Source organism: Mirounga angustirostris, unplaced genomic scaffold (assembly GCF_029215605.1).
Source record: "Mirounga angustirostris isolate CCGP_5_RB_7025 unplaced genomic scaffold, mMirAng1.0.hap1 SCAF_3, whole genome shotgun sequence".
In the NCBI taxonomy this organism is placed as follows: domain Eukaryota; kingdom Metazoa; phylum Chordata; class Mammalia; order Carnivora; family Phocidae; genus Mirounga; species Mirounga angustirostris.
Window position 1 is genome coordinate 125,401,846 of NW_026991711.1, and position 25,276 is coordinate 125,427,121.

The 25,276-nt window shown below is 40.3% G+C and overlaps 1 protein-coding gene across 8 annotated transcripts in view; it reads right to left on the bottom strand.

Moving 5' to 3' along the window:
- The window catches only part of RBMS1 (RNA binding motif single stranded interacting protein 1), a 209,500-nt gene that overhangs the window by 43,079 nt on the left and 141,145 nt on the right, over positions 1 to 25,276 (bottom strand). For all 8 annotated transcript variants that reach the window (XM_045868764.3, XM_045868763.3, XM_045868766.3 and 5 more), the window contains exon 3: positions 1,475 to 1,533. In XM_045868764.3, the coding sequence (XP_045724720.1) occupies positions 1,475 to 1,533 (59 nt within the window). The remainder of the gene's footprint in view (positions 1 to 1,474; positions 1,534 to 25,276) is intronic.

The window sequence follows — 25,276 nt, forward strand, 5'->3', positions numbered from 1 at the left end:
TCTGAGTCCTCTCCCTCACTTAACTGGGGCAGCTTTGCTAATTTTTAGCACACTATCTGCCGTGTAAGATTCTTTTCTGCTGGGGGCGGGGTGGGAGGAAAGAAAGGGTAAAGCCATTAAATCACTTGTCTACAGTGATTTCTCTCTCGGTTTGAAACAAATGTTTGAGATCAGCTTCCTGTTTTATGCCGGCAAGAGTCCATTTTTCTTTATAAAACTGAAAGATTTTTTTTTTCCTGTGTCCCTGCTTTCCCAAATCATTTACAAATATGTGAAATCACACTAACCTTGGCAACTAAATATAAACATTTCAGTCTACAGTTTGACTCCAGTTTAATTCATTTAAAACATTTACTGAGTACCTCTCTACATAAAGCACTGCTTTATTCACTGTCCCAAGGCAAAACTGTCTTCATGTGCCATGTTGCTTAAACAGGGGCTTAGATATTGGCCACAATTGCTCCTTTAAATTTAGGAGCTTTGAAGAAGACACAAATACAATGAACCACTTCAAGTCTAGATTAAAGGAAATGGCTGGCTTCTAAGGCCAGGCCCTACCATACGGTTCATTTACATTCTTTGCCTTTCTCAGACGGTGCTAAACCAAAGCCAAAGCCCCTACTTGAAAAACTGGGGGTCTAATTAATGAGGAGATTTGCCTTCTCTGCCTATTCCTGTCAACCTTATTTCAATTCATGGGGTCAGTAGTTAGACTCAAAGTCAGCTGACTCCATTCTTCCCTTTCCTAGAGATCACATGCCCATTGTTAAGACGCTGGATCATTAAAAGTCAGACCCACGGAGCATCAGCGCTGCCTACTGTAGACGCCTCCTCTTCCAGCTCAAGGAGCTGAATGAGCTCATCCTAATTACATGGAAAACTGAAGGTCAGTGCATCAAATTAATGCAGCAGCATATTTCAAAGGGGCGTATGACCTCCCCTCCCTATCACAATTTGGTCAGTGAAAATGGTTCTCTCCACCCCGCTGCCAATATTGTCAACAGGCATTCAGCACAGAACAATCGGGAGTATTGAAACATGTAATTAAGTACTGCTTAAAACTACTCTATTCTAATTAATAGAGCCAATTTGCACAATATGTAATCTTTTCAGTTCTTTAGTACAGTCCAGTGGTCTTCAGCAAGCAGCTCTAATCTCCTCAGGCTCAGAAAGAAAAGCTATTTTCTAACTCTACTTCCCTTTTAAAGTAGGGGCTAAATGCCAACCAGTACCCTGCATGTTAGTTCCACTGGCATCAGATCTGTGATTCTGGCAAAGTGCTAGTGGCTGTGGGGTTTCCAGCCAAAATTCGACCAGGGACAACTGGAAAGGAATATGCTGACATTGTGCAAGACAGGAACTGGGGGACATAGATGACTTGGTTTTTAGTAAAATGGAGGTAGCAGATCAGGTTTACAATTCCATCATTTTCCTAAAGCTAGGATGTAGTAAATTTTCATCCAAGGGAATATACCTTTGCATTTGTTTGTTGTCTTATCCAAAATTGCCTTCGTGGAGACGATTTTCCCATATCTAAAAGATAAAACGAAAAAAAACAGGAGAAATGAAAATCAAGGAACCCTCAGTAATGTCTAAGTCCAGAGAACACACATACTTTTCAAGCATCTGCAAACTTTAAAGTACAAAATGTCCTATACTCGGGGCACCTGGGTGGCTCTGTTGTTAAGCGTCTGCCTTCAGCTCGGGTCATGATCCCAGAGTCCTGGGATCGAGCCCCACATCAGGCTCCTTGCTCTGCGGGAAGCCTGCTTCTCCCTCTCCCACTCCCCCTGCTTGTGTTTCCTCTCTCGCTGTCAAATAAATAAAATCTTAAAAAAAAAAAAAATGTCCTATACTCAGGGGACAGAAAATGAAAATTCTAAACTCAAAACTAAACTAAAAAAAAGGGGACTGGGTAGGACACCTATTTGAAACTTTGGATTACAGTCTGATGCTGACCTTTGAGGAATCAGGTACTTACCTGACCATCTTGGGACCAAAAAAAGGGGGGGGAGGGGAGATGAGCTCCATGAAGTTACTTCTAGCAACACTATGTGAATATAAAGCCAAATGCAAGGCTATAAAATTTACTTAACACTTTGATAACTACTTATATTTACATAAATCTATAAAAATATATAACTAATGTAGTATTAACACCTCTTTCAACTCAGTAATACTAGCTACACATATATATGCGAAATGACATGAACAATCAAGAATATAAAATATGAACCCAGGATTTAAGCATTAATTCTATGAGGGTCTGTTATAAATGTGTTCGAATTCCTTAAGGTACAACAGATGTTGGGGGAAGAAGGAAAAAAATCCAGAATATTAAGCTTTAATGGGCTGCTACTGAAAATGAAGCGGCAGTATAGCTTAAATCCATGTCCTAATCCTCCACCCTTTCATCGTGTCCACACCACAAGGTAAAAGCACTGCTGTCTGCATTTGTCTTCAAAAAACTAAGGAAAAAGCTTTTGAAAAATAATTCTTAAAAATTATGGGGACTTTGAGAAATGCATGTAACTTTCTTCATGGATCTGCGATCTGTGTCCTCATTTATACATGGTCAATTCCCCAACTTTACTTTCCTGTGTATTACTTTTAAAATTTCACGTTTTCTCTAATAATACCTTCTCATGATTGATCTTGAAGATAAAAAGTCTTAAAAGCTTAGGAAATGAAGCATCTGTGTAGCATTTTAAAGCATTTTTGAATACTGTAGTTTTCTAGTTTATGCACTGAACAAGCTGAAATATATTTATCCAGAAGAAGCAAATGGCTTGAACCACTTCTTTCCCCCGGTTCATTTTCACTCTGTGTAATCACGTAATCAAATGATTACTAACCAGGCATGAAAGTAAAGATAATTTAAGGTTCAAATGACAATTACATCCAAGAGGCATAATGCTGCCCAAACACCTTCAATTCCCTGTAGAGATTCTGAGTATTTTCAACATTAACACAGGTCACTATGCTTACCAAAAAAGGGTAATAATTTTTTAAAAATCTGAAAACCAGAAAAAATAAGTGATTTAAAGACCACCTTTTTAGCAACCATTTCTCTACTAGGTTATTTACATGCTGGATTATTTATCAGCACTCTCTCCTTTGCAAAAGTTTTGGCTGAAGTGCTTTTAGACTGCATTCCAGTCTCATACCTTTCCAAAAGTACGGAAGAAAGTTAGTATGACCTCCATTTAGGATAAGGGGATTGAGAGTCACAGATATTAAGAGACTTTGCTTGAGGTCACAGAGCTCAGAGTATTCTGTAAACCAAACAAGAAAGGCAATTTAGGGAAGGTCAGGGGCTGGCCTTCTACCCTCTGGTCTGGCGCACCCCACTAACGATGGGAGAGAAAGGGAGATGTGGGAAGGAGGAAAAGAGAGAAGCCTCCTGGTAGTATTGGCACTCAACCCATGCCATGCTCTCTTCGGGTTTGTGTTCTCTTTGGTCTCTTTGCTACTGTGACATTACTCCTCACCTCCACATCTATGCACCCTATACCTCCTCAGCTCTGACCCTGCTCCCCAGATCTCATCCTACCTTTCTGGGCACTCTTTCCATGCTTCTTCACCATTCAGCCTCCTATTCTCTCTCCTTAACCAAGTACTCTCCTCTCAACCCTTCCTTTTCCTAGGAAATCCATCCAATGCTACGGTGTTATTTAAAGCATCTTCTCTGTTGGTGCCTGTTTCTCCTTCCTGAGTTGTTTTTTTCAAAGATGTTATTTACTTATTTGAGAGAGAGAGAGTGCACGAATGAGCGGGGGGGGGGGGGGGGGAGGGAGAAGCAGGCTCCCTGCTGAGCAGGGAACCCAATGTGGGGCTTGAACCCAGGATCCTGGGATCATAACCTGAGCCGAGGGCAGATGCTTAACCGACTGAGCCACCCAGCCACCCAAAACAACTGAGTTGTTTTTTTTTGTTATCCCCCCAAAATTTAGTTTTTGTTTCTCTTTCAACTTAAATATCTTAGTATGTTAAGATACTTAAATATCTCATTCAATGTCACCTCCTGCCCACTATTTTCTAAATCCCATCCCCAAAGAACCCAAAACACATCTTCACTGTCTTTTTTTCATTCAGTAGCAGTGTCCCCTCTTTTGATCTCCCAGCAGGCTCGAGGTTCTCGAGATACCATCAACTCAGCCATCCTGAGTCCAGGCAGTCAGGAATTCTTCTGAGTTGTTTTTGACATGTTTCTAATATTCACCCTTTCCCTTCACTATGTCTAGACCCAAGCAAAAAATACATAATAGTTCTTGCCTTGCCTCCAGCTTCTGGTGCTTCCAACCTTGTCTGCTGCTTTAATTTACCTTAAACATCACTTTAAAATGTGTCTCTCATCCTATCATTATCCCATTCTACCCATGTTTGAACTTGAAGAACCTGTTCAAACATTATCTCTTCCATGAAACCATCCCTGATCTCCTCATCCAAATCCATTGTGATTTTATAAGAAACCAAAAAAGGGATTACATTTATACTCAGTTCCTACTTATGTTCTAGGCTCTGTGCCAGGGACTTTGTATGCATGATCTTATTTAATCAACTTTGCAACAATCTTATGAGGTAGGTGCTATTATTCCCATTTTTCCAAACGGGAAAATGAAAGCTCATATACATTTTAAGCCTAAAGTCTCTCCTAAAACCCCAAAGCTTAAACAAATTCTGTTTAAATTCTCACTGCAATTTATTCATGAAATAATTTTGAGAAACAATGTTTCCTTTATACAGGGAGGGTATGAAAGGAAAGGAACCAAGTGGGAGAGGAGACCTCTTCTTATCAAGGTATGGGAGTAGATTTACTTTTCAAGCCAAAGTAAAGCTTTTGTTTGTGTTAAACACAAGAAATAAACATGTGGTTCATGGTTGAAAGAGGGATGGGGGGTGTGTGGGAGAAGACAGATTTCTGAAATTTATCAGTTTTACTTTCTATTGCGGTTTTCACCATGATTTGTGGGTTAAGCCTGAAAGACCGTGACTTATCAGAAAGGTACTGTCTATGGAGCTCTTCCATACTGGCCTCCCTGGCCTCTGGTGGCTCAGGAGGCTGCTTATATGGAGTCACCTGAGGGGTACTGGAGGGTTTACCTCTCGTAAACTATCTTCTTTCTTGGGCTGTCCTCTCAGTGACACCTCCCAAAGCACCAGAGGTATCTCATTAAAATGACTGAACTGGAAGATGTCACACTTTCAATCCTCGGCTCTCCGTGGGTGATGCAGTCACCATGTGTGGGAATGGAGTACAGAACAAGTAGTTCTGATCACGTGAGAAGGGATCTAGAACATGGGCATGAGCCGTCTATCAAATGGCGCCTCAAGGAACAGGAAAAGGCACAGCGGGCTTCAGAGCAGGCACCTTTCCCGCTACTAGTTCTCTTTGAGGCAAGATTTAATAATGTGGGGCAAGAGGTGCGGGGGACTACAGATGATTCACATTTAGTCTGATTCTATTGTTGATCATCAGTGCCTACAAGAGTAACAGACATCTGAGTAAAAATTCATAAAGCAACCAAATATACACCAGCCCTCGTTCCAATATTCAGTTTAGTTTGTTTTAAAAAATCATCAAGTAACAGGGACATGTTTGGGAGAAGCAGGCCTCTTGACTGAATAGGCCTCTTGAATTCACACTCTGACAATATCAAAGAGAAGAGAGCAAGCCACAGAATTTTATGGGAAAAAATGTGAATAGGAAGATTCTTTGGGTTTTCACCAGCTTCAAAGCAACAAGGCTCAGACTGTAGCCCTGGCTACCCAGAATATAATATTCTTTGCTAAAAGCAGATAATCCACTTCAGAGGAAGCGAAAGGATAAAGAGTCATTAAGAGATGTGACTAGAGAGTCATTAGAATTTCAAAGGGAGAGGATAACAAATCAAGTCTCCCATTTAAACCTATTGGCCAAAATCAACCTGGCTGATAAAACCTTCTGCTTGGAATCTACCAAAATTTCTTCTGTTTGTATCACAGCTTTAGTCATTTCTCCCCCACTTCCATTTAGATTTCTTTCATCTGCTGAAATATAAAATCAAAGTAAATTTTAATCTGTCCTTAGTAAATAAAACTTAATTTTCTTCTCTGGCCCCTTCACGTAGACCCTCCTAAACTCTACCTTTTTATTAATTTACCTTAATTACAAAAGAAATGCACAATTGTAATTAGAAGTCACAGAAAAGTTGAAATATTTTTTTTAAAAATTCTTATTTATTTGAGAGTGAGTGTGAGAAAGAAAGAGTATGAGTAGGGAGGGGCAGAGGGAGAGGGAGAAGCAGGCTCCCCGAGGAGCAGGGAGCCCAGGCGGGGCTCAATCCCAGGACCCTGGGATCATGACCTGAGCTTAACCAACTGAGCCACCCAGGCGCCCCAAAGTAAGTTGAAATATTAAAATCACCAGAAGTCCCGGATATGAATGTTAAGACACCTTGGTGCCTATCCTTAGATTTTGTCCAATGTGCATGTATACACACACACACACACACACACACACACACACTCCTGCACTAGGGAACCTGCAGCTTTGGAACATTCCCAGTTATAAGCCCAGGCTCTGGAAAGGGAAGTTCCATCCATCCACCACCAACAGATGGCGACAATGGTTGGTAAGTTATTTTAACATTGGTCATTCTAGTTGTAAATTCATTTAAGGCACCATGGAGTAATTCGCAGTGTTGCTGTTAGTTTTGAAAGATTTTATGAACATATTAAACCTGAAAAAGCAATGAGTGTGTGGAAAACAAAAATAAGAAAAAGTATATAGTTTTATTATTACAGTAAACAAAAAAAGAGATTTTCCGTTTGACAAAGGGCAGGATATTGCTCATGCGTATAAGGATGACTGGTTTTGTTTAATAGCTGAGCTGCCTGTGAAGGACAACTAGGGACTCATGCATCCTTTGAGATTCTGTGCCTGTGCAGAGGACAATCATCAGCAAGAAGGAGGGACAGGCAACTGAAATGATTTCTGAGTATATGGCTATCGGTTCAGCATCAACACTGGACAATATGACCGAGAGAGTTAATGCAGGAGAATAAGAAAAGGAATAGCTTACATCTCTACAGCTCTTACTTTATGCCAGGCACTATTTTAAGTGACTTACGTCAATTATTTTAATCTTAACCACCACCTTTGGAGTAGGTAAGGTATTATTCCCACTCTGTAGATAGGAAACTGGGGAGCGGAGTTTGGGACCTAGTCAAGTTGCACAGACAGGAAGTGGCAAAAATGGGAGGCAGGAAGTTTGATTTGGACAACCACGCTGACAGCTGCAGAAACTGGTCACCAACCACAGACTGTTCTCCATAGGTTCAAAGCAATTCCAATCTTGAATCTGCACAGCTCCAAATGAGTGAGGGGATGAGGGCAGTCTCTAACTGCAAAGGTTTCCAGGACAGAGGCTGAGAACATTCAGAAGGGAGTTCCCGGACTTTCTGGGTAGAGACAACACGGGTCTATTTGGAATAAGATGCCCAACAGAGCACATATATATTAGTGGGAAGGAGGCACCACTGGCTTTAAAGCTTAAAAGGAGCAACTCATGTATCTACTGGGTGGGAATGGATTTGGAGACTATAAGCCAAAATTCCTCTTGTTATTTTGGACTTGTTGGGGGAAAAGAAAAAAAATTGTACACACAAACACACCCACACAGAGATGATACGGTGTATGTCCTTTTCCACCTTGCTCTTTTTGATGCTTTATTTTTTCAGTGGCCTCCCAGGAAAAGAGGATTTCCTAAAATTTGCTTTAGCTCTCCCAACAATGGATGAATAGGGGAAGGAAAGTATTGAATTACGCTCATTTTGCTAATAAAAAAAGTAGGAGTCACTTGTCCATGTTATTCTCAATCCTCACTACCCTGAATAATTCACCTGGGTTGGTTTTCTTTATTTACTTGGTATAGAAAGTGGTCAGTATTTGAAGATGAGACACAAGACGTGACATTTTAAAATTAGGCAATTAATACCAAAAAAATTTTGTCAGACTTTACCTGGTTAGCACTGAAGATTTTAAATGTTTCTGTAAGACTCTTCTAAGATATACAAATATTAAAGGTATAGAAAGTTATTCCGCTTTTCATTTCAGCTGTTTTGGCTTAACTCTTAACATTCGTTAGCAGTCCATCCCTCCCACTTGTGTGGTACACATGGGGGTGCCATTGTGAATATATGATTTCTGATACATGCGACAGAACAGAAAGCTTCATCTAATGCAGCTGAAATTGGAGCCAGGGTTTGAAGGAGGTAAAATGCTTGGCAGGAAAAGCTGCTATAGCCCTGAAGGTTAGGAACAAACCTGGTACTCAAGGTGAACAGAGCACAGGAAAGACAAGGACAGTCAAGCAAGAGACCAGACCAAGAAATCAACCCACAAATATTTACAGCATGTCTCTGGCATGCCCTTCACCATACAAGGCCTACAAAAAAATACACATGATGTCATTCTTGTTATCAAAGGAGGGGGAGGGAGATAATCTTTGGAGGGATGTAAGGAATTTAATATTAAAAAAATAAGAATACTGAGGTCTCATCTGATGAATGCTAAATAAAGGAGGCATAAACACAGGATGGAGGTTAAGTTCACCAGGAAAGACTTCAGGGAAAGCAGAAATTCAGGTGGGCTACAGAGGACAATAAACAGAAGAACCCATCTAATTAGCAACCTGTGTTGGGGGAGTAAAGGAAGCTAAGTTTGAAAAGGTCCGATAGGGCCTTAAGTTCCAGGAAAAGGAGTCAAGGAACAGAATGTGGCTGGAGGTTTTGTAACTGCACAGTAATATGATGAAAGCAAAAGTTTAGTAAGATTAATGAAAATCTTATGGCTAGGATGAGCAGAGAGCGAGGTGCCCCATTTTATTTTACTGTATTCATTCATTTATTTATTTCACTCTTGGTACTCAAGCAATAACAGTCAAGTTCAAGAAATTAAAATGGAGGGATGAGGACAGCCAGGAGATGACTGGAAAGGTTCTCAACGACAGAAGAGTTTGAAGACAGAGGACTTCTTTGAACTAACCTTAAATGCTTAACCTGACATCTGAGAAAAAGAATCCATGGTGTCAGTGCTATGGAAAGCCAATGGCTTACCTCTGTGAACGCAGAAATGGAGAAAAGGAGCCACCCCAGCTCCCTTTTCTGCACTGTTCTGGAAAGGACGAGGAGTTTCAGCCCAGACCTAGGGCCTGAGGATGACAGATGATTTAGCAGGAGCTCAAACCATCCTCAAGGAGTCTATCCCTCCACTGGACTGGTTCTCCCACAGCATGTGAGCTGATGGAGAATAAATTAGAGAAGCTTTGGGACAAAGTATCACATTTTTCAAGAGGAAAGAGATGCATCTACATATCTGATTTTTCACAATGCTGGAATTTTAAGGTAAACACACTCCTTCAGACTACACATAAAATTGGTAATTTGCACCCAGATTTTGAGATTTGTATCCTCTTCCGACTAAATTTAGAGCCATGCCTGCTAATCTGCCTTTTCAACATTCCTGGGTGGCATAACTAATCTATTATAATTGCTACGAAAGTAACAATTGATGCTATTTATTGCATATATGGCTTGAACTAAATAATTGAGAATGAACATTAAAACTACCTCATTAGAAATGGCTAAAATGCATTTTTTGCCATATTCAATGAAAACATTATACCTCTCTTCTAAATAAAAAGCACACCATAAAGCATTTGATTTATTACACAGATTTGCTATTATAGTTTAGTATCAAGTCTATTATGATCTGCAATCAAGGTAAAGTAGCTTTACACTATTTTATGGTCTTTTGAGAACACAGAGCACACAGAGTCATTTATGTTACCTTATAACAATATTTTTGCCACAAGTCACTGTACCACAGCACTTAGGGATGCAGTCACAGATGGCCAGACCCAAATGAGTGCTCCCAAGTAGTAATATGTCAGAGGAAAATAATACTCACTGAAAATGGAACCCAGAATTTGACAAGTAAAATGTAGATTATCTATCATAAAAAAGAATCCCTAAAAGTCTCCAACCCTGATTAATGTCTAACTTTGAAAACAAAGGCACCTTGATTACACAAAGTGGTCTTTATTTCTGAATTGAATTTATGAACTGACAAGGAGAGAGCATTTTAAAAGTTTTCTCACTCTCCCACCCAAACCTGTAATATATTTGCTTTGCTTTGACAACTCACCTTCATATTTACATAGCGCTTCACTTTACTGTATCATAAGGAAGACAATGTTATACTAGAAAGAAGACAGAGTTGCAGACAGAGAGGCCTATGCTCAAGTGCTCCTTTGGCCAATGACCAGATTTGCGACTCTGGTGTAGCTGTCTGGCCTCAGTATCCCCACTTATATCGTGGCATGATAGCATCTACACTCACAGGACCCTTGGTAAGGGGCTGGAACGGTGTTCGACACATAAAAGATACACAATAATTAATATATGTTATCCTTTTTCTCCCAACCCCCTCCAAATAATGGCACTTCTAATTCTTACCATTTGAGAGCACTAAGCGAGACTACCTTCTTACCGTAATTTCGACATGGTCCTAAGGTTGGAAGTATTGAGAAAATGTAGACCTACCATTTTTATGGTTACTTTTCAGCATGGTTATTTGCATAATGTAACCCCTCAATATATACTGGCTGAATAAATGAAATTTAAACATGTAACGAATTTTTTTCCCCTCGAACTGTTTGGTGTGGGGAATGGAGGGAGGTTGGCAGTAGTAGGGAGAAGGGAAATACTGCATTTTGCCTTGGAAAATGAACATGGCCTTGTATTTTATCCCAATTTAGCTTATAAAAACACCAAGGAGGGAACTGAGGCAATTTAACAGTTTAACATGGAAGTAAAAATTAGTACCAGAAAGAAAACTGTAAAATGTTGGGGGGGTACCTAATAGTTTTTGTTCCTAGACTGTTTTTCGTGTGTCTCTCTAATTTGTTGCTCTTTTAAAAAAATAATCAAAACTAGAAATCTTTGAGACATACACACACACACACAATGTACCAAAGAACTATGTCAGAGTCTATAGAAACTGAGTGCATTAAACACCAACACCGAAAACCATTAACGACCGCTTCATTCAAAACAAGAACAGCGTGACAGAGAGTAAAAGTAAACATTCTCTCTGAAGCAAAACAGAGTTATCTGAAACTATTAAAACAGAGTGTGCAAATTAGCTAGAAATTTCTTTTGATTCTGACACAAGCTAAAAAGGCAAGAGTCAAATTGGGTATTTCCTAGAATGAACACCAGTGCTGGCTTTGATTCAAAACACAGCACCAGTCTATTGATTTCCAAATGCAATGAGTCCATCCTTTTCTAAAGTAATAAATCCTGACTGCCCCATGACCTTGAAAAGCCAGTCTGAAAAACAGACTGAAAAGGAAAATGATATCTCTTTTACTCATTTTAGCTCTAAGAAATCTGGGGATACAATATAAGTGCATCACTAGTTAAAAAAAAAAAAAAATTACACTTGGACCATATAAGCAAGAGAACGCTAACATAGCCTGCCAGCACAGTTGATGTTTCTAAACTTAGATATTTCATTCAAGGGCCACTTGTGACCATGGTCACGGCTCTAAGAGTGGATCCGATGGAAAAGGCACAATGCTTTCTCCCACACTGGTTTTCCTACTCGTTTGCCTCTGAACAAGACTGTCCTTAAGACTCTGCAGATGAAGATAAGCAATCATTCCAGAGACAGAGTAGTATGGCTCTGAAAGTTTATAACCTTAAAATTTAAGAAAATCAGAGAGGAATCCTCGGTCTGCGAAAGAATGGAACTAAAGAGAACTTCAGTATCAGTTTCACAAAATTACCACATCCCAAATGAAGGTAATATACCTCACTCTCAAGACCGCTGAATTCACTGCATTTTCCAGAAGATGTTCTTTCTTCATTCTCCTTTGCAAGTAAGGGGGCTGTGAATGAAGACTGGGACTGTTTACATGACTTAGTAAGAATTTTCCAGTCTTGGTTGCTTTGAGAAATCTTGCACAATAGGAGAGGTGCTAATGGAAAGGGAAAATGTTACTCAGATTCTCTAAAAGAACAAAAAACTAGACTCAAGAAATGAAGGCTAATGCTGATCTGAAGCAAAATTCCAGAGTGGATTAGTAAACAGAAGGTTAGAGAGACTTGTGAAAAGAACAAGTACCAGAGTAAAGTCCTTAAGAGTAAGTCATGCACATTCAAGCTTTGTTCTTTCTCTTTTGGGGGGTACTAAGGAAGACAGGGCTACTTGGGAATGGAACAAAGTATATTTTGATTTGAGCTAAATAAAAACCATTATTTGCTCATGGACTAGATGAGGACATCTGGGAAGAGAAATTCAGTTTGGATGAGTGGGTAACTGGTTAAACAAGTGTCTGAGCTGACGTCTGTTGGTCAGTGATCACAGCATGGAGGGAAGGCTCTAGAGTTGTGCCACAGAGCTCTGTTCTTGGCAGCCCTTTTTCAGTAAACAACTGCATACATCAGGTGACTGATAGCACACATATTATACATATATATGTTCCAAAGCTGGAGTTGGGGGGGGGGGCAGGGGAGGCGGGGGGGTGGTGGATGTAAGACGTCAAAATTAGTACTATGAAATTGTTTCAATAGGCTAGAATGAATTCTTGGTCAAAGCCAACACTATAATATTTAACAGGGAAAAGTAAGTCATATAAAAATTCCAAGGGGGGGATAAATCAACTGTATAAATATAGGTAAAGCTTCAGCTTATTCACATGAAAATACCTGGGTTTTTTGATTAGGAACACGTTCAAGTTCTCTGAATAAAACAGACCTAGGGTACACTAAGAAAAATACATGATCTGATCATAGTAAGAAACTATGCTTTGGGGCCTCTTTGGTTACCATTCCCCAACACATAGCATTAAGGGTTGAATGGTGTCCCCCCAAAAGATGTCAAAGTCCTAAGCTCCAGTACCTGTGAATGTAATCTTATTTGGAAACAGGGTCTTTGTGGATATAATTAAGGCAAGAGGAGGTCATTATTAGGACAGGCCCCCATCCAATGGGACAGGTGTCTTTGTAAGAGGGAAATCTGGATACAGAGACACAGAGAATGCTGTATGATGACTTGAGGGACAGAGCCATAAGCCAGGAACAGTAAGGACTGGTGGCAAACCACCAGAAGCTGGGAAGAGGCAAGGAGGGGTTCTCCCCTACAGGTTTCAGAGGGAGCATGGTTCTGCTGACACCTTAATTTTAGACTTCTAGCCTCTAAAACTGTGAAACAATAATTTTGTTATCATCAGCCACCCAGGGGGATGGGGGGCACCTGGGTGGCTCAGTCAGTTCAGCATCCAGCTCTCGGTTTCGGCCTGGGTCATGATCTCAGGGTTGTGGGATTGAGCCCCTGCATTGGGCTCTGCGCTCAGTGGGGAGTCTGCTTGAGAGTCTCCCTCTCCCTCTCGTTCTGCCCCTCCCCCCTCTCCTGGGCTTGTGCTCTCTCTTCTCTCTCAAAGAAATTAAAAAAAAAAAAAAAAAAGCCACCCGGTTTGTGGTACTCTGTAATAGCAGCCCAAGCCAACTCCTTCAACTCCAGCTTACCTATCCCTGTGCCCACCCTGGTCCAGCGTAAGTTCCTGACCTTTAAGATAGTCCTCGCTTGGGAAATTCAGTGTCATTCTGCAAGACTCTGCAGCAGCAAGCCTTTCTGACTGCCCTCCCCACCACCCTCACCACGCTGAGTGCTGCGTCAGCCCACTGCTGCCTTGCCCGAACAGCCGCGTCCCCATCCGACGTGCACCTCTGGACTGCTTTCCTTTGCCCATCAGGCCCCAGAACTGTCAACAGTCAAAATTCAGAAGAAAGCGGTAGAGGAATAAATAAACGAAGTGACAGTAGCCTGCTTTCGTTGAATGCTTTTTCCACTGAACAGATTTGTTGGAAACATCTCGTTTTACCTAGTCTGAGCACTTTCAGATGAGAGTGAGAACACTGCAGACAAATGCCCAGAAATCACATCCTCCGAGGCCGGAACAGTGGAGGGCCTTACAGATGCTTACCTGGAAAAGGAAACTATATATAAAGACAGCCTCTCAAAAAACGGATGTGGAGAGCCTGCCACCACTAGTGGTGTTTAAGCAGAGCTAGGGGACAGCCTGGGTCAGGGATGCTGTTGTAAGAAGGATCTCACAAAAATGGACCTAGAAGAGATGGTCACCAGCAGGAAACAGAAAAATAAGTACAGGGCGCCTGGGTGGCTCAGTTGGTTAAGCGACTGCCTTTGGCTCAGGTCATGGTCCTGGAGTCCCGGGATCGAGTCCCGCATCGGGCTCCCTGCTCAGCGGGGAGTCTGCTTCTCCCTCTGACCCTCCTCCCTCTCATGCTCTCTGTCTCTCATTCTCTCTGTCTCAAATAAATAAATAAAATCTTTAAAAAAAAAAAAAGAAAAAAAAATAAGTACAGTGAATTTTTGTAAAAGTTTAATTTATTCTAAGATTATGTACTTCTCACATTTTTTTTGTTTTAAAATGGCCTTTCTTTTTATGAAATAGTAGTGAAAAGTGGTGGTTGTTTCAGTTTGTGTCCTTTTTGACAAAATACAATCTTCACTCTATACTGGATCTCTAACCTCAATTATTTTTGTTTAGTACACTGGTTCTTAAAACCCCAAAATCTAGGGAACCACTAAAACACGGTAGGTTGGTGAACGGGAGATTAGTATCCTTGCTTTGAAAAGGGGACCAGTCTGGATGATTAAGAAGATTAATGTCTATAAGGGGCGCCTGGGTGGCTCAGTCGGGTTAAGCGTCTGCCTTCGGCTCAGGTCATGATCCCAGAGTCCTGGGATCCAGCCCCGCATCGGGCTCCCTGCTCTGCAGGAAGCCTGCTTCTCCCTCTCCCACTCCCCCTGCTTGTGTTCCCTCTCTCGCTGTGTCTCTCTCTGTCAAATAAATAAAATCTTAAAAAAAAAATTAAAAAATTTTAAAAAGTTTATACTACTAAAAGTAGACACTGGAGACAATTTGGGGAAAACAAAAAAAGCTCTCATGTATTGTATACCTAAGACTTCATCCTGAGATGGGGGAACAAAGTAAAAAAAGGCCAAAGCCCTTCAGCTAATCACACAACAAAAAGCAAAGTGATGAGGATTAAAATCTACCATAATCCACCGTGTAGAAGACAGAACGAGAAAGACGTTTAGAACCTAAAGAGTGTGTTTTATAGGTATGTGTTTATTCTCAACAAAGAGAAATAAACAGTTTCTGGAGAAATGGCATCTGACCTATCCATCACCTGAAAAGGGGATGAAAGAATTCAGAGGACATTATTTCGGGGAAAAACATATTTTAAGTTGTCTTTTCTTTTTAAATGATCAAACCAATCAAGTAGTGAAAACATGCAAAGGCATAGGGTTTGCAGGACCATCAAGCTCTGTTCAGAATATGGAGAAGCAGGGAGAATGTAGGTGGCGCCAATGCCTAGGAGCATCCAATCCCTCAACGGGCTGTCTCTTATTGTTACAAGCGCAGAGCAAACCTGAGACATGGACAATTTCAGGACAGCAACCTCCTATGGAACCGTTCAAACTGCTGTGTGTGAAAAATGTTAATGACAACAGTGATGATCAATGTCTTGATGTAAGCCAGTTTCTACTCTGGCTAAACGAAGAGAAGGAAAGCAAAAGGGTGTTCAGTGTTTCTTTTCATTTGTTCTCCTCAACTGCAGAGGGCACAGAAGGGATTTTCATAAACTCTTGGCTAATTGGACTTGCAATCCTGATGAAACTGCATCCCATGTAGCCATGCCAATTAAAAACTTCCCACTCGAGAAGGACTCTTCTCCCCAGGATCTTCATTATGTACTTCTAAAACTACACGTAATGTTAACTGTTCTTGGCTTCTTTTCATTCCTAGGGCACGTGTATGGATTGGTTCCCAGAAGACTCATCCCGCAGGTATTCCATGCATTTTAAATTATTTATTTCTTAGGGTCTTTGTTGCTGGCAAAGAGGACCAGACATTCATTAAAAATATAATTTGGAATGGTCACTGAGTCTGATGTACTTCTACAAAGACTATCAATTAACTCAAACCTCTATCCCAGTGGGCTTAGATAAGTTGTCTGTCATTCTTCCCTCTTAGTTTACACTGAGTAGCTCATGCCAGAGTATAAAATTTAGTTGTTTTTCCTTTTCTAATAGAGACAACACACACACTATCAAATTGGCAAAGACGATGACAACAATAAAGTGAAGATCCCCGTCTGCAGAGAAAATAGCCAGAGGCACACACCTCTAGTAAGAGCAAACTGGCCCCACTCAGAGGGCAATTGGTAATTTGGAGCGAAAGCTTAAAGCCATTTCTCCTAAGGAAAATATTAACATTGTGCATGAAGATTCTGTGGTAGAGATTACATAGCAATATTGTAAGTAATCCAAATATTAAGTAAACTGCAGAAGAGCCAGGGGATGGAAAAACCATATTATCAATGATACCGGATAACCTTTTTATAGTGGGGAGACAGCCCAAGCCCCCAGTGAAAAGGGAACAAGATACTGTATTCTGTGAGATCGAGACTATAAAGAAATCATATACAAATCTCCCTCCCTTGTTTTCTCCTGAAATACCCAAACCGGCTCTGTCCAACAGGAAGAGAATTCAAACCACAAATGTGACCCACACATGTAATTTTAAATTTTGTAGTAACCACATTAAAAAGTAAAGAGAAAATATGAGATTAATATTAATATTTTATTTAACCCAACACAGCCAAAATATTATTTCAACACTAATCTATATTAAAAATCAGAATGAGATCTCTAACGTTCTTCCGAAGTCTGAAATCCAGGGTGCGTGTCTCAATTTGGACCAGCCACATTTCAAGCACTCAATACCACGTGTGGCTGGTGGCAATCCTGCTGTTTGCACAGATCTAGATGTTTATGGATTGTTGCCTCTTTTGCAGTTCAACATTTCCCTTGCCATGGGAAATAATAGCCTGAACCATTTAAATCATGGCTACAGCAGCTAGCAACTACTACTTTAGGTTGCTTATGGTAGCTGCTTATAGCAGGCACAAATTACGGCAATAATCCAGCGTTTGTACTTTGAAGTGATTTTTCTAGTCTTGGCTGTAAGGAAGATAATAATCGTTTACTTTTGGGGGCTAATCTTTGAGAATGTCTGAACAAGGCATACTTGAAAAGTCCTAACAGCATTTTTCTTTTAACTTATTTTGGGGGCACCTGGGTGGTTCCTCTGGTTAAGCCTCTGCCTTCGGCTCAGGTCATGATCACAGGGTTCCTGATCAAGCCCCGTGTCAGGCTCCCTGCTCACTGAGGAGTCTGCTTCTCCCTCTCCCTCTGCCCCTCCCCCTGGCTCATTCTCTCTCTCCCTCTCTCTCCCTCTCTCTGTCAAATAAATAAGTAAAATCTTTTAAAAAATAACTTATTTGGTAAGATCTTATGGTTACTCTCACAGCATAAATTATACCTTGTGGCATGTAATGGCAGAACATTCTATAATTCTTCCTTCCATCCCCAACTCTTGGGGCTTTGGATGAGCTTTAATCATATACTTTAAATGGAATGAATAACACATATGAAACAGGACTGTATGTCAGAATGATATATTTGTTTGAGGAGCCTCACTTAAAAAACTTGGGGGGCAACCACATGGTTAATCACGGTCTAAAAACAAAGAACTGACTAAATCTGACGCCAATTGGCCTTACAGATCCGAAACCTGTATTTGTCTCAGGTATCGTATTTTAACTCTATGCTACCACGTGATGTTAGAGGAATAATCAGGGCAGATATAGCCTCTAAAGCACCTTCCTTGCAAATCATAAAAAAAGCATCCTCTCTTGGAGGAAGAAGTCCCTTAGGCATAGGACTCGGTGACTGAGTGTGAGACAGAGCTCAGCCCCACACACCCCTGGAACAGCATTTCTTGTATAGGTGACAATGTCCCCAACTGTACATGAGGTCCTGGGAACCATGTCCCAGCTGACATACAACAGCCGACATGGGTAGCAAGCTCTGAAGACAGCAATGAACTCGATATATAGGTTATAGATTTCCTCCAGGCACATCAGTACCAAGAATGCCATCCTTACTACATATTGCAAAATGGTGATAACCCTTCCTTATGGACAGGTGAGGCAGAAGATGCACAGAAATCCGATTTTAGAAAAGTAAAACTGCTGTTAAATATAAACACTGGAAATTAGTTTCCAAAGTTAAGGGAGTTCTTAATATGGATAAATACATGATGAACTTCATAAAAATGTTTTCCATAAATCTTTGTCAGGTACATAATAAATGATTCTGAAAAAGCCCATCTAATGCTATAACTGGGACAACTGGAACTTGCTGATCACACACTCTTTCAGTCTTCCTTTGCTATAATAATTTGACGGTAACAGAATATAGAATATTCAATTTAATTTTACATGTGTGCTGGGAAAAAAAACCAAAATGTTACTGAACATTCTACAGTCCATCTAAATAGGGTTTAAATGAAAATGTGCCGTAAGTACAAGCCAAACCCCTCGTCTCCCAAGCAGATCCAACAGTCCCCCTACACTGGAAAAGCAGGCATCACCTCTTGCTGTCTGTCTACTGATCAACCTTTTTCCCCTCGTATGTACTGTAATCTTGTTAAAGACAGGAACCGTGCCTTATTCATTCCTGTATCTACCACACTGCCTATCACATAACATGTGCTCAATAAGCAAACAGTGGCTGAATTAATGGGAAGAACATTAAGCTGTGAAAAGGTAAGGTAGTGATCATAAGGCACAGGCAAGAGGATGAGCACAGAAGTGGCCAGTAAGCACTCAACAGTGAGAACGGGACAGCAAGGGAAAGCACGGGCAGAGGGACTTCACATATGTCACCCATTCAATCCCCCCACTTCATGACTGAGAGCACTGAGGCCAGAAAGGAAAAGCAAGCTGCCCAGGATCAGCCACCTACTACACATGGAGCCAGGACTGAACTAGGCCTGTCTGTGCCAAATCGTATGTCTTTTCCCTGTGCCCTCAGCTCCAGGGGAGGAGCCGGGAAAGAATAAGCCAAGATGCCAGCCGTGCAGACTCTGGAGAAAAACTCTGTGCTGTGTGATCCAAGTAGCTATCTTTCTCCTCTTTCCTTTCCCTCTCACGTATCTCATTCTGTTTACTAAAACAAGTTTATTTCTATTATCAATAACATTACAATCTGAGCATAAATTCTCAATTAATGATCAAGTGACTCTAATAATATTCAACTTAAAATTCCAGGAAAACAAATTACTTTGAGCCTTTATTTTAAATTTTTTAAAAAGATTTTATTTATTTATTTGGCAGAGAAAGAGGGCACAAGCAGGGGGAGCAGCAAGCAGAGGGAGAAGCAGAGTCCCTGCTGAGCAAGGAGCCTGACGCAGGACTCGATCCGAGGACCCCGGGATCATGACCTGATTAAGGGCAGAAGCTTAACTGACTGAGCAGCCCAGACGCCCCTACGTTGAGCCTTTAAAGTTCATGGTAACAATGGTTTTGTTACCTGTTGTTTTTCCTGCTTCTGATGTAGCTGAAAACAGATGTCAAAGCTATGTTGATGCTCTAAAATTACTTGTGATGACTGACAAGTTCTGGGAATAGCATTCGTAAATTAATTTTTTCCACAGTGCTGGGAACTGAAACACAAGGATGTATTTATTATACACTGTGGACTGTCCTAAAATAAGATTCTCAGTGAAGTGTCCAAAATAGTAAAATGACTACATGTATACGATATAGCCTTTGTCACTACAGTAAACTGTAATAAGGTGTAATTAATAAAAGACTAGTTCTTAGTTTATGGGTTTTATCTTATTACACAGAAATATCTGTTAAAGGCACTGGTTTTATCCTCGATTTGGTGCTGTTTGGACCATGATTAGTGCTCATCAAGTGTTCACGATATTCAGAATGCACCCCGTCCCTGCACCCCATCCCTGCCCTTCAAAAGCCTGTACTGCTTAGGCTCCCGTGACTCAACCATATACCCTCCCCCCCCCAACGTAAATGTGGTGTTCTGTTGTGCAGACCTAATGAATCAGTTTACGTCAACCAAATATATGTATTTTATTTTATTTATTTATTTATTTATTTATTATTTTTTTTTTAAAGATTTTATTTATTTATTTGACAGAGAGAGAGATAGCGAGAGCAGTAACACAAGCAGGGGGAATGGGAGAGGGAGAAGCAGGCTTCTTGCCGAGCAGGGAGCCCGATGTGGGACTCGATCCCAGGACCCTGGGATCATGACCTGAGCCGAAGGCAGACGCTTAACGACTGAGCCACCCAGGCGCCCCAAATATATGTATTTTAAATATTAATCAGTAAACTGCGGAGAGAGGTTCTTTAGCAATGAGATTACTTTGGATTCTTAGGTTCTTCAAACTTGTGTATATATGTTTTTCGTTTTTTACAAGCATATATTATTTTCGGATGAAAATATTAAAACATGCCATTTTTACCTTTGCTATGATTTATTAATGGATCAACGTTAGAGAATATTAGCCAAAATATTAAAATAGTCATGAGACAATCAGCTGGGAAACATCTTTAATTCTGCTGGACCCCAATGATGAAGTTAAAAAAGGGACGTCTTTGGGGTTATGCCCTTAGGGTGGGTGTGAGACTCTGGAACACAGTGGAAGTAAGAATTTCTAAAAACATACTCCCAGGAGGTGGGACACTGGCTTCTGGGTCCCCAAGGAGTAATCTAGTAACAGAAGAAACGTAGCAGCTGACCTCAGGGCACTTAGGGGACAAGGAGGAAAGAAAGGTAATCTCAAAGGAAACAATGAGAAATTACAGGGGGCTGGAGACTGTGAAAAACCAACTCCTGGAAAAGATGTAAAGCAGGTGCAAATTCAACAATGAAGAAATGTAGATAACCAGAATTTTCTGATACATGAGTTACAAAAGATGGGGAAACTGTTCACCGCCATCCAGAAAAACAAAACAAAACACAACAAACTTTAAAGTCAGAGCTATAGAGATCAATAGTATGTGTCTATCCCTTGACGAAGAGGTAAAACTTCCAATTTAATCTTTTAGAGAACTGGGATACTCATAGGTATGTCAGTGAATACATAGGATATTTAGATCTTTTTAAAAAAATTGCCATCCCAAAACACGTGTATGTCTTTGGAGGGAAGGATCATTACCCTCAAGCTGACTTAAACACCCAACTATTATAGAGTGTGAAATCCCAAATCAGGACCCTTAGTCCAACTAATTAAGAACATAACATTCTCACAGCCACTCTCATTCTTCCTATTATTTCTCCCGGTTTGTGAAATGTTCATTTTTAAAGATTATAAATTTGGCAGATAATCTTACAAAGTGAGAAAAATTAATTTTCTTAGAGTCAAAAAGAGTATGTATTTGAGTGAGTAGATAGACAACTAAAAGTTTTTAACAAAATTGGGATCATGTCGAACATATAAGTATTAAATCTTTTTCAATTAATTTATTGAGAATTTTTCTCATGTCATTAAATATTTTTCAAAAACAAGATCTGTAATGATTTTAACATGTTTTAATGGACACACTGAATTCATTACTTCTTAACTTTTAGTTTGTTTCCAATTCTTCAATATTATAAAATAGCACTGTGATAAACATCCTTTTACCGATTTCTTCAGCCCCACGATTACTGCCTTCTGTCCAGCGCTGAGCCCTGAGAATAGTGCTCTGACACGGAAGCTCATAATCTGGTACCACTGTCAAGAACAGAAAGTCTCCCTTCTGACACCCACAAAGGGGCAGGGGAATCCCATGTTCACCATGAGGTGGGGAGAGTTAAAGAGTCCAGAAAGAAATCAGAACTGAAAAAAAAACAAACCACAAATCTACTTACACTGCCACAAAGAGACATATTAATTAGATAACACCGGAGAACACTCTCCCTGTTCTTGGGGATACCTACAAATGGTTATCCCTAAATGAAGAGGGGATAGGACAGCTGAACTAGAGTACCATCTGTTTTAAAATGAATCAGCAAGGGGCACCTGGGTGGCTCAGTGGTTAAGCGTCTGCCTTCGGCTCAGGTCATCATCCCAGGGTCCTGGGATCGAGCCCCGCATCAGGCTCCCTGCTCGGCGGGAAGCCTGCTTCTCCCTCTCCCACTCCCCCTGCTTGTGTTCCCTCTCTCGCTGTGTCTCTCTCTGTCAAATAAATAAATAAAATCTTTAAAAAAAAAAGAAAGAAACATATTCTAGGATTTTTCTCTTTTTATTTTTTAAACTTAAAAAATGTTTAGGGGCGCCTGGGTGGCTCAGTCGGTTAAGCGTCTGCCTTTGGCTCAGGTCATGATCCCAGGGTCCTGGGATGGAGCCACCTGTTGGGCTCCCCTGCTCAGTGGGGAGTCTGCTTCTCCCTCTCCATCTGCCTCTCTCCCCGCTCATGCTCTCTTGCTCTCACTCTCTCTCAATAAATAAATAAAATCTTTAAAAATAAAATAAAATGAATTAGCAGAGTACATTAAATTGTCCAAATAATTTTATCTCATACCTCAATTTCCCTTCCATTTCAAATCTCACAATAAATATTTGAGTGGATAAATGAATATGTGCAAGATCTAAAGTTTAAATTTTACCTCCGATACAGTTATATCTTTTCTTTCTTTCTTTCTTTCTTCTTTCTTTCTTTCTTTCTTCCTTCCTTCCTTCCTTCCTTCCTCTTTCTTTCTTTCTTTCTTTCTTTCTTTCTTTCTTTCTTTCTTTCTTTCTTTCTTTCTTTCTCTCTCTCTCTCTCTCTTTCTTTCTTTCTTTCTTTGACAGAGAGAGAGATAGCGAGAGCAGGAACACAAGCAGGGGGAGTGGGAGAGGGAGAAGCAGGCTTCCCGCCGAGCAGGGAGCCCGATGTGGGACTCGATCCCAGGACCCTGGGATCATGACCTGAGCCGAAGGCAGACGCTTAACGACTGAGCCACCCAGGCGCTCCCAGTTATATCTTTTCAAACATTTACAACTAAATTAAAATACTTAATGTCCCCTAATAATATTGAGAAAATGCAATAAAAAACTTACTCTCTAAAAGAAAAGTTCAGGAAAGCTGGTAAGAACTTTCTTAAACCATTTCTTCTACCTACCAATGATACAGAAGTTTCACTTCACAGTCTTGTGTTTCATCTCAAAACCTGGTAAAATTGCCTGTGAAATCAAGTGACGGTAACATGTTGTTCAAAGGGCTAATTAAGATGCCCTGAGTTCTGAGCAGCTGTTTTATTACTGTCATTTACAGAAATTCGTCTTAAATAGCTAACCCTTTCTCCTTGAAGAAAAGGACTTCTACTTATGTTTGGCACGGTATCATGCCTTGCTTTTTCTCTGGGAGGCAAAATCATCTTCTGAGAGTGACTGAAAGGTATCAACTTCCAGTTTTAAGATAAGTAAGTCCTGGGGGCACAACGTACAGCGGGGGGACTCTAGTTACTATCGTATATTTGAAAGTTGCTACGAAGGTAGATCTTAAAAATTCTCATCACAAGGAAAAAAAATGAAATACGTGTGGTGATAGAGGTTAGCTAGACTGACTGTGGTGATCATTTCACAATATATACATATATCGCATCATTATGTTGTACCCCTGAAACTAATAGTCAATTATCTCTCAGTTAAAAAAATCATCTGAGAGGTATGTTCCTAGATATGTTTGAACATCTAAATAGACATGGCTAGTGTCCCTTTCTGCTACTGAAAGATGCAAAATGGGTAAGTATGATGCGAAATGTGTAAATGCAAAAGTAAGAAAACCCAACCAGGGATTATTTTCAAAGCCGTTACAACACTCATTTCTTAATAGTGCCAACTGCCTACTTATTTCAATGTTCACACAGTAAAGTCTCCCCTTAAGGCTTAAGTCAGCATTACATGAGAAACAGAGCATATTTTTAGGGGTCAGACACTCCTCGCACCCTGCAGCATCCACATGATTTGTTCATATCAGAGACCTTAAGAGGCATTTATCAAGTTAGCAGTAAAGAAGGGAATTTTTTTTTTTTTTTTTAGGAAAAATTTTACATTGTCATCACCCCACTATAAGCCAAACTAGGGCTATTTAAGTGATATATGAAAAAGTGATTATCTCCTAAGAACTGGAATAAGGGACCGAAGAAACCATCATGGCATGGAACACACCTCCATAGAAACTTACTGCTGAAACCAAATTATGATCATGACTTTGTCATTATAGCCCAGATCAGGAAGAAGGCTACTGCTTGGGTTAAAAATGCTCACTTCAGTCAAATGCTACATCCAAGGAAGGAATGCACAGGTCTCATATGGTTAGGATTCCCCTTTCTGTGCAACCTTGATTTCCAGTGAATACTCTTTTTAAAAAAAAATTATTTATTTGAGAGAGAGAGAGAGAGCATGCATACATGAGCAGGGGGAGGAGCAGAGGGAGAAGGAGAAGCAGACTACCCGCTGAATAGGGAGCCCAACACGGGATCGATCCCAGGACCCTGGAATCATGACCTGAGCCGAAGGCGGAAGCTTCAACCAACTGAACCACCCAGGCGCCCCTGTAGTGAATATTCTTAAAGTAAAATCAGAAGTGTCCATTACTCGTATCTTCAAAAATGGCTGTTTAGCATTTCAGAAATTCTCTTTGAATGTCATAAAATTAAGAAAAACAAAACGAAAAATCCACAATAAAATGATAAACTGACTTTAGTTAGCATTGTAGCATCAGCCACATTTTATTGTCTTATTGTAGCCGAATCATAGCAGGGTCTGTCCTAGGTCTGCATATGGAAATGGAATGAGTTCTATGGGGCCTTCTGTTTCATTATTAAGCCTATCGGATTACTGGTTCTAATTAAGGGCTGTGTTACTGGTATCACACAGTGACATTAATGTGTATTATTACCATTATAGGAAGTTGTGACCTCTGCTATGAGTCACCTGCAGAAAAATTTAATAATCAACCAGAGAATTAGGAGTAAGGATGATATAAGATGGGCTTCTTGTGAAGCGTCTGTGATGGTAAAATACGATCTTATAGTTTTGCTTTGACATTAGGAGAATAATGACAACTAACCCCCTTTCTGGAACTAAAAATAATTCATCCTAAAGATGAGACCACAGTGTATCTATTTTAATTTTCTTGGGTGTCATTAATTCAACAAATTCTTTATATAGTATCTTTTCGAAGTTCAAGAACACAAGAAACTGGATTTACTGACTGAAATTAGACTGATGTTAAAAACAATACTATAGGACCTGCCAGTGTACGTTTTATTTCCTATCCTATCCTATCTTTT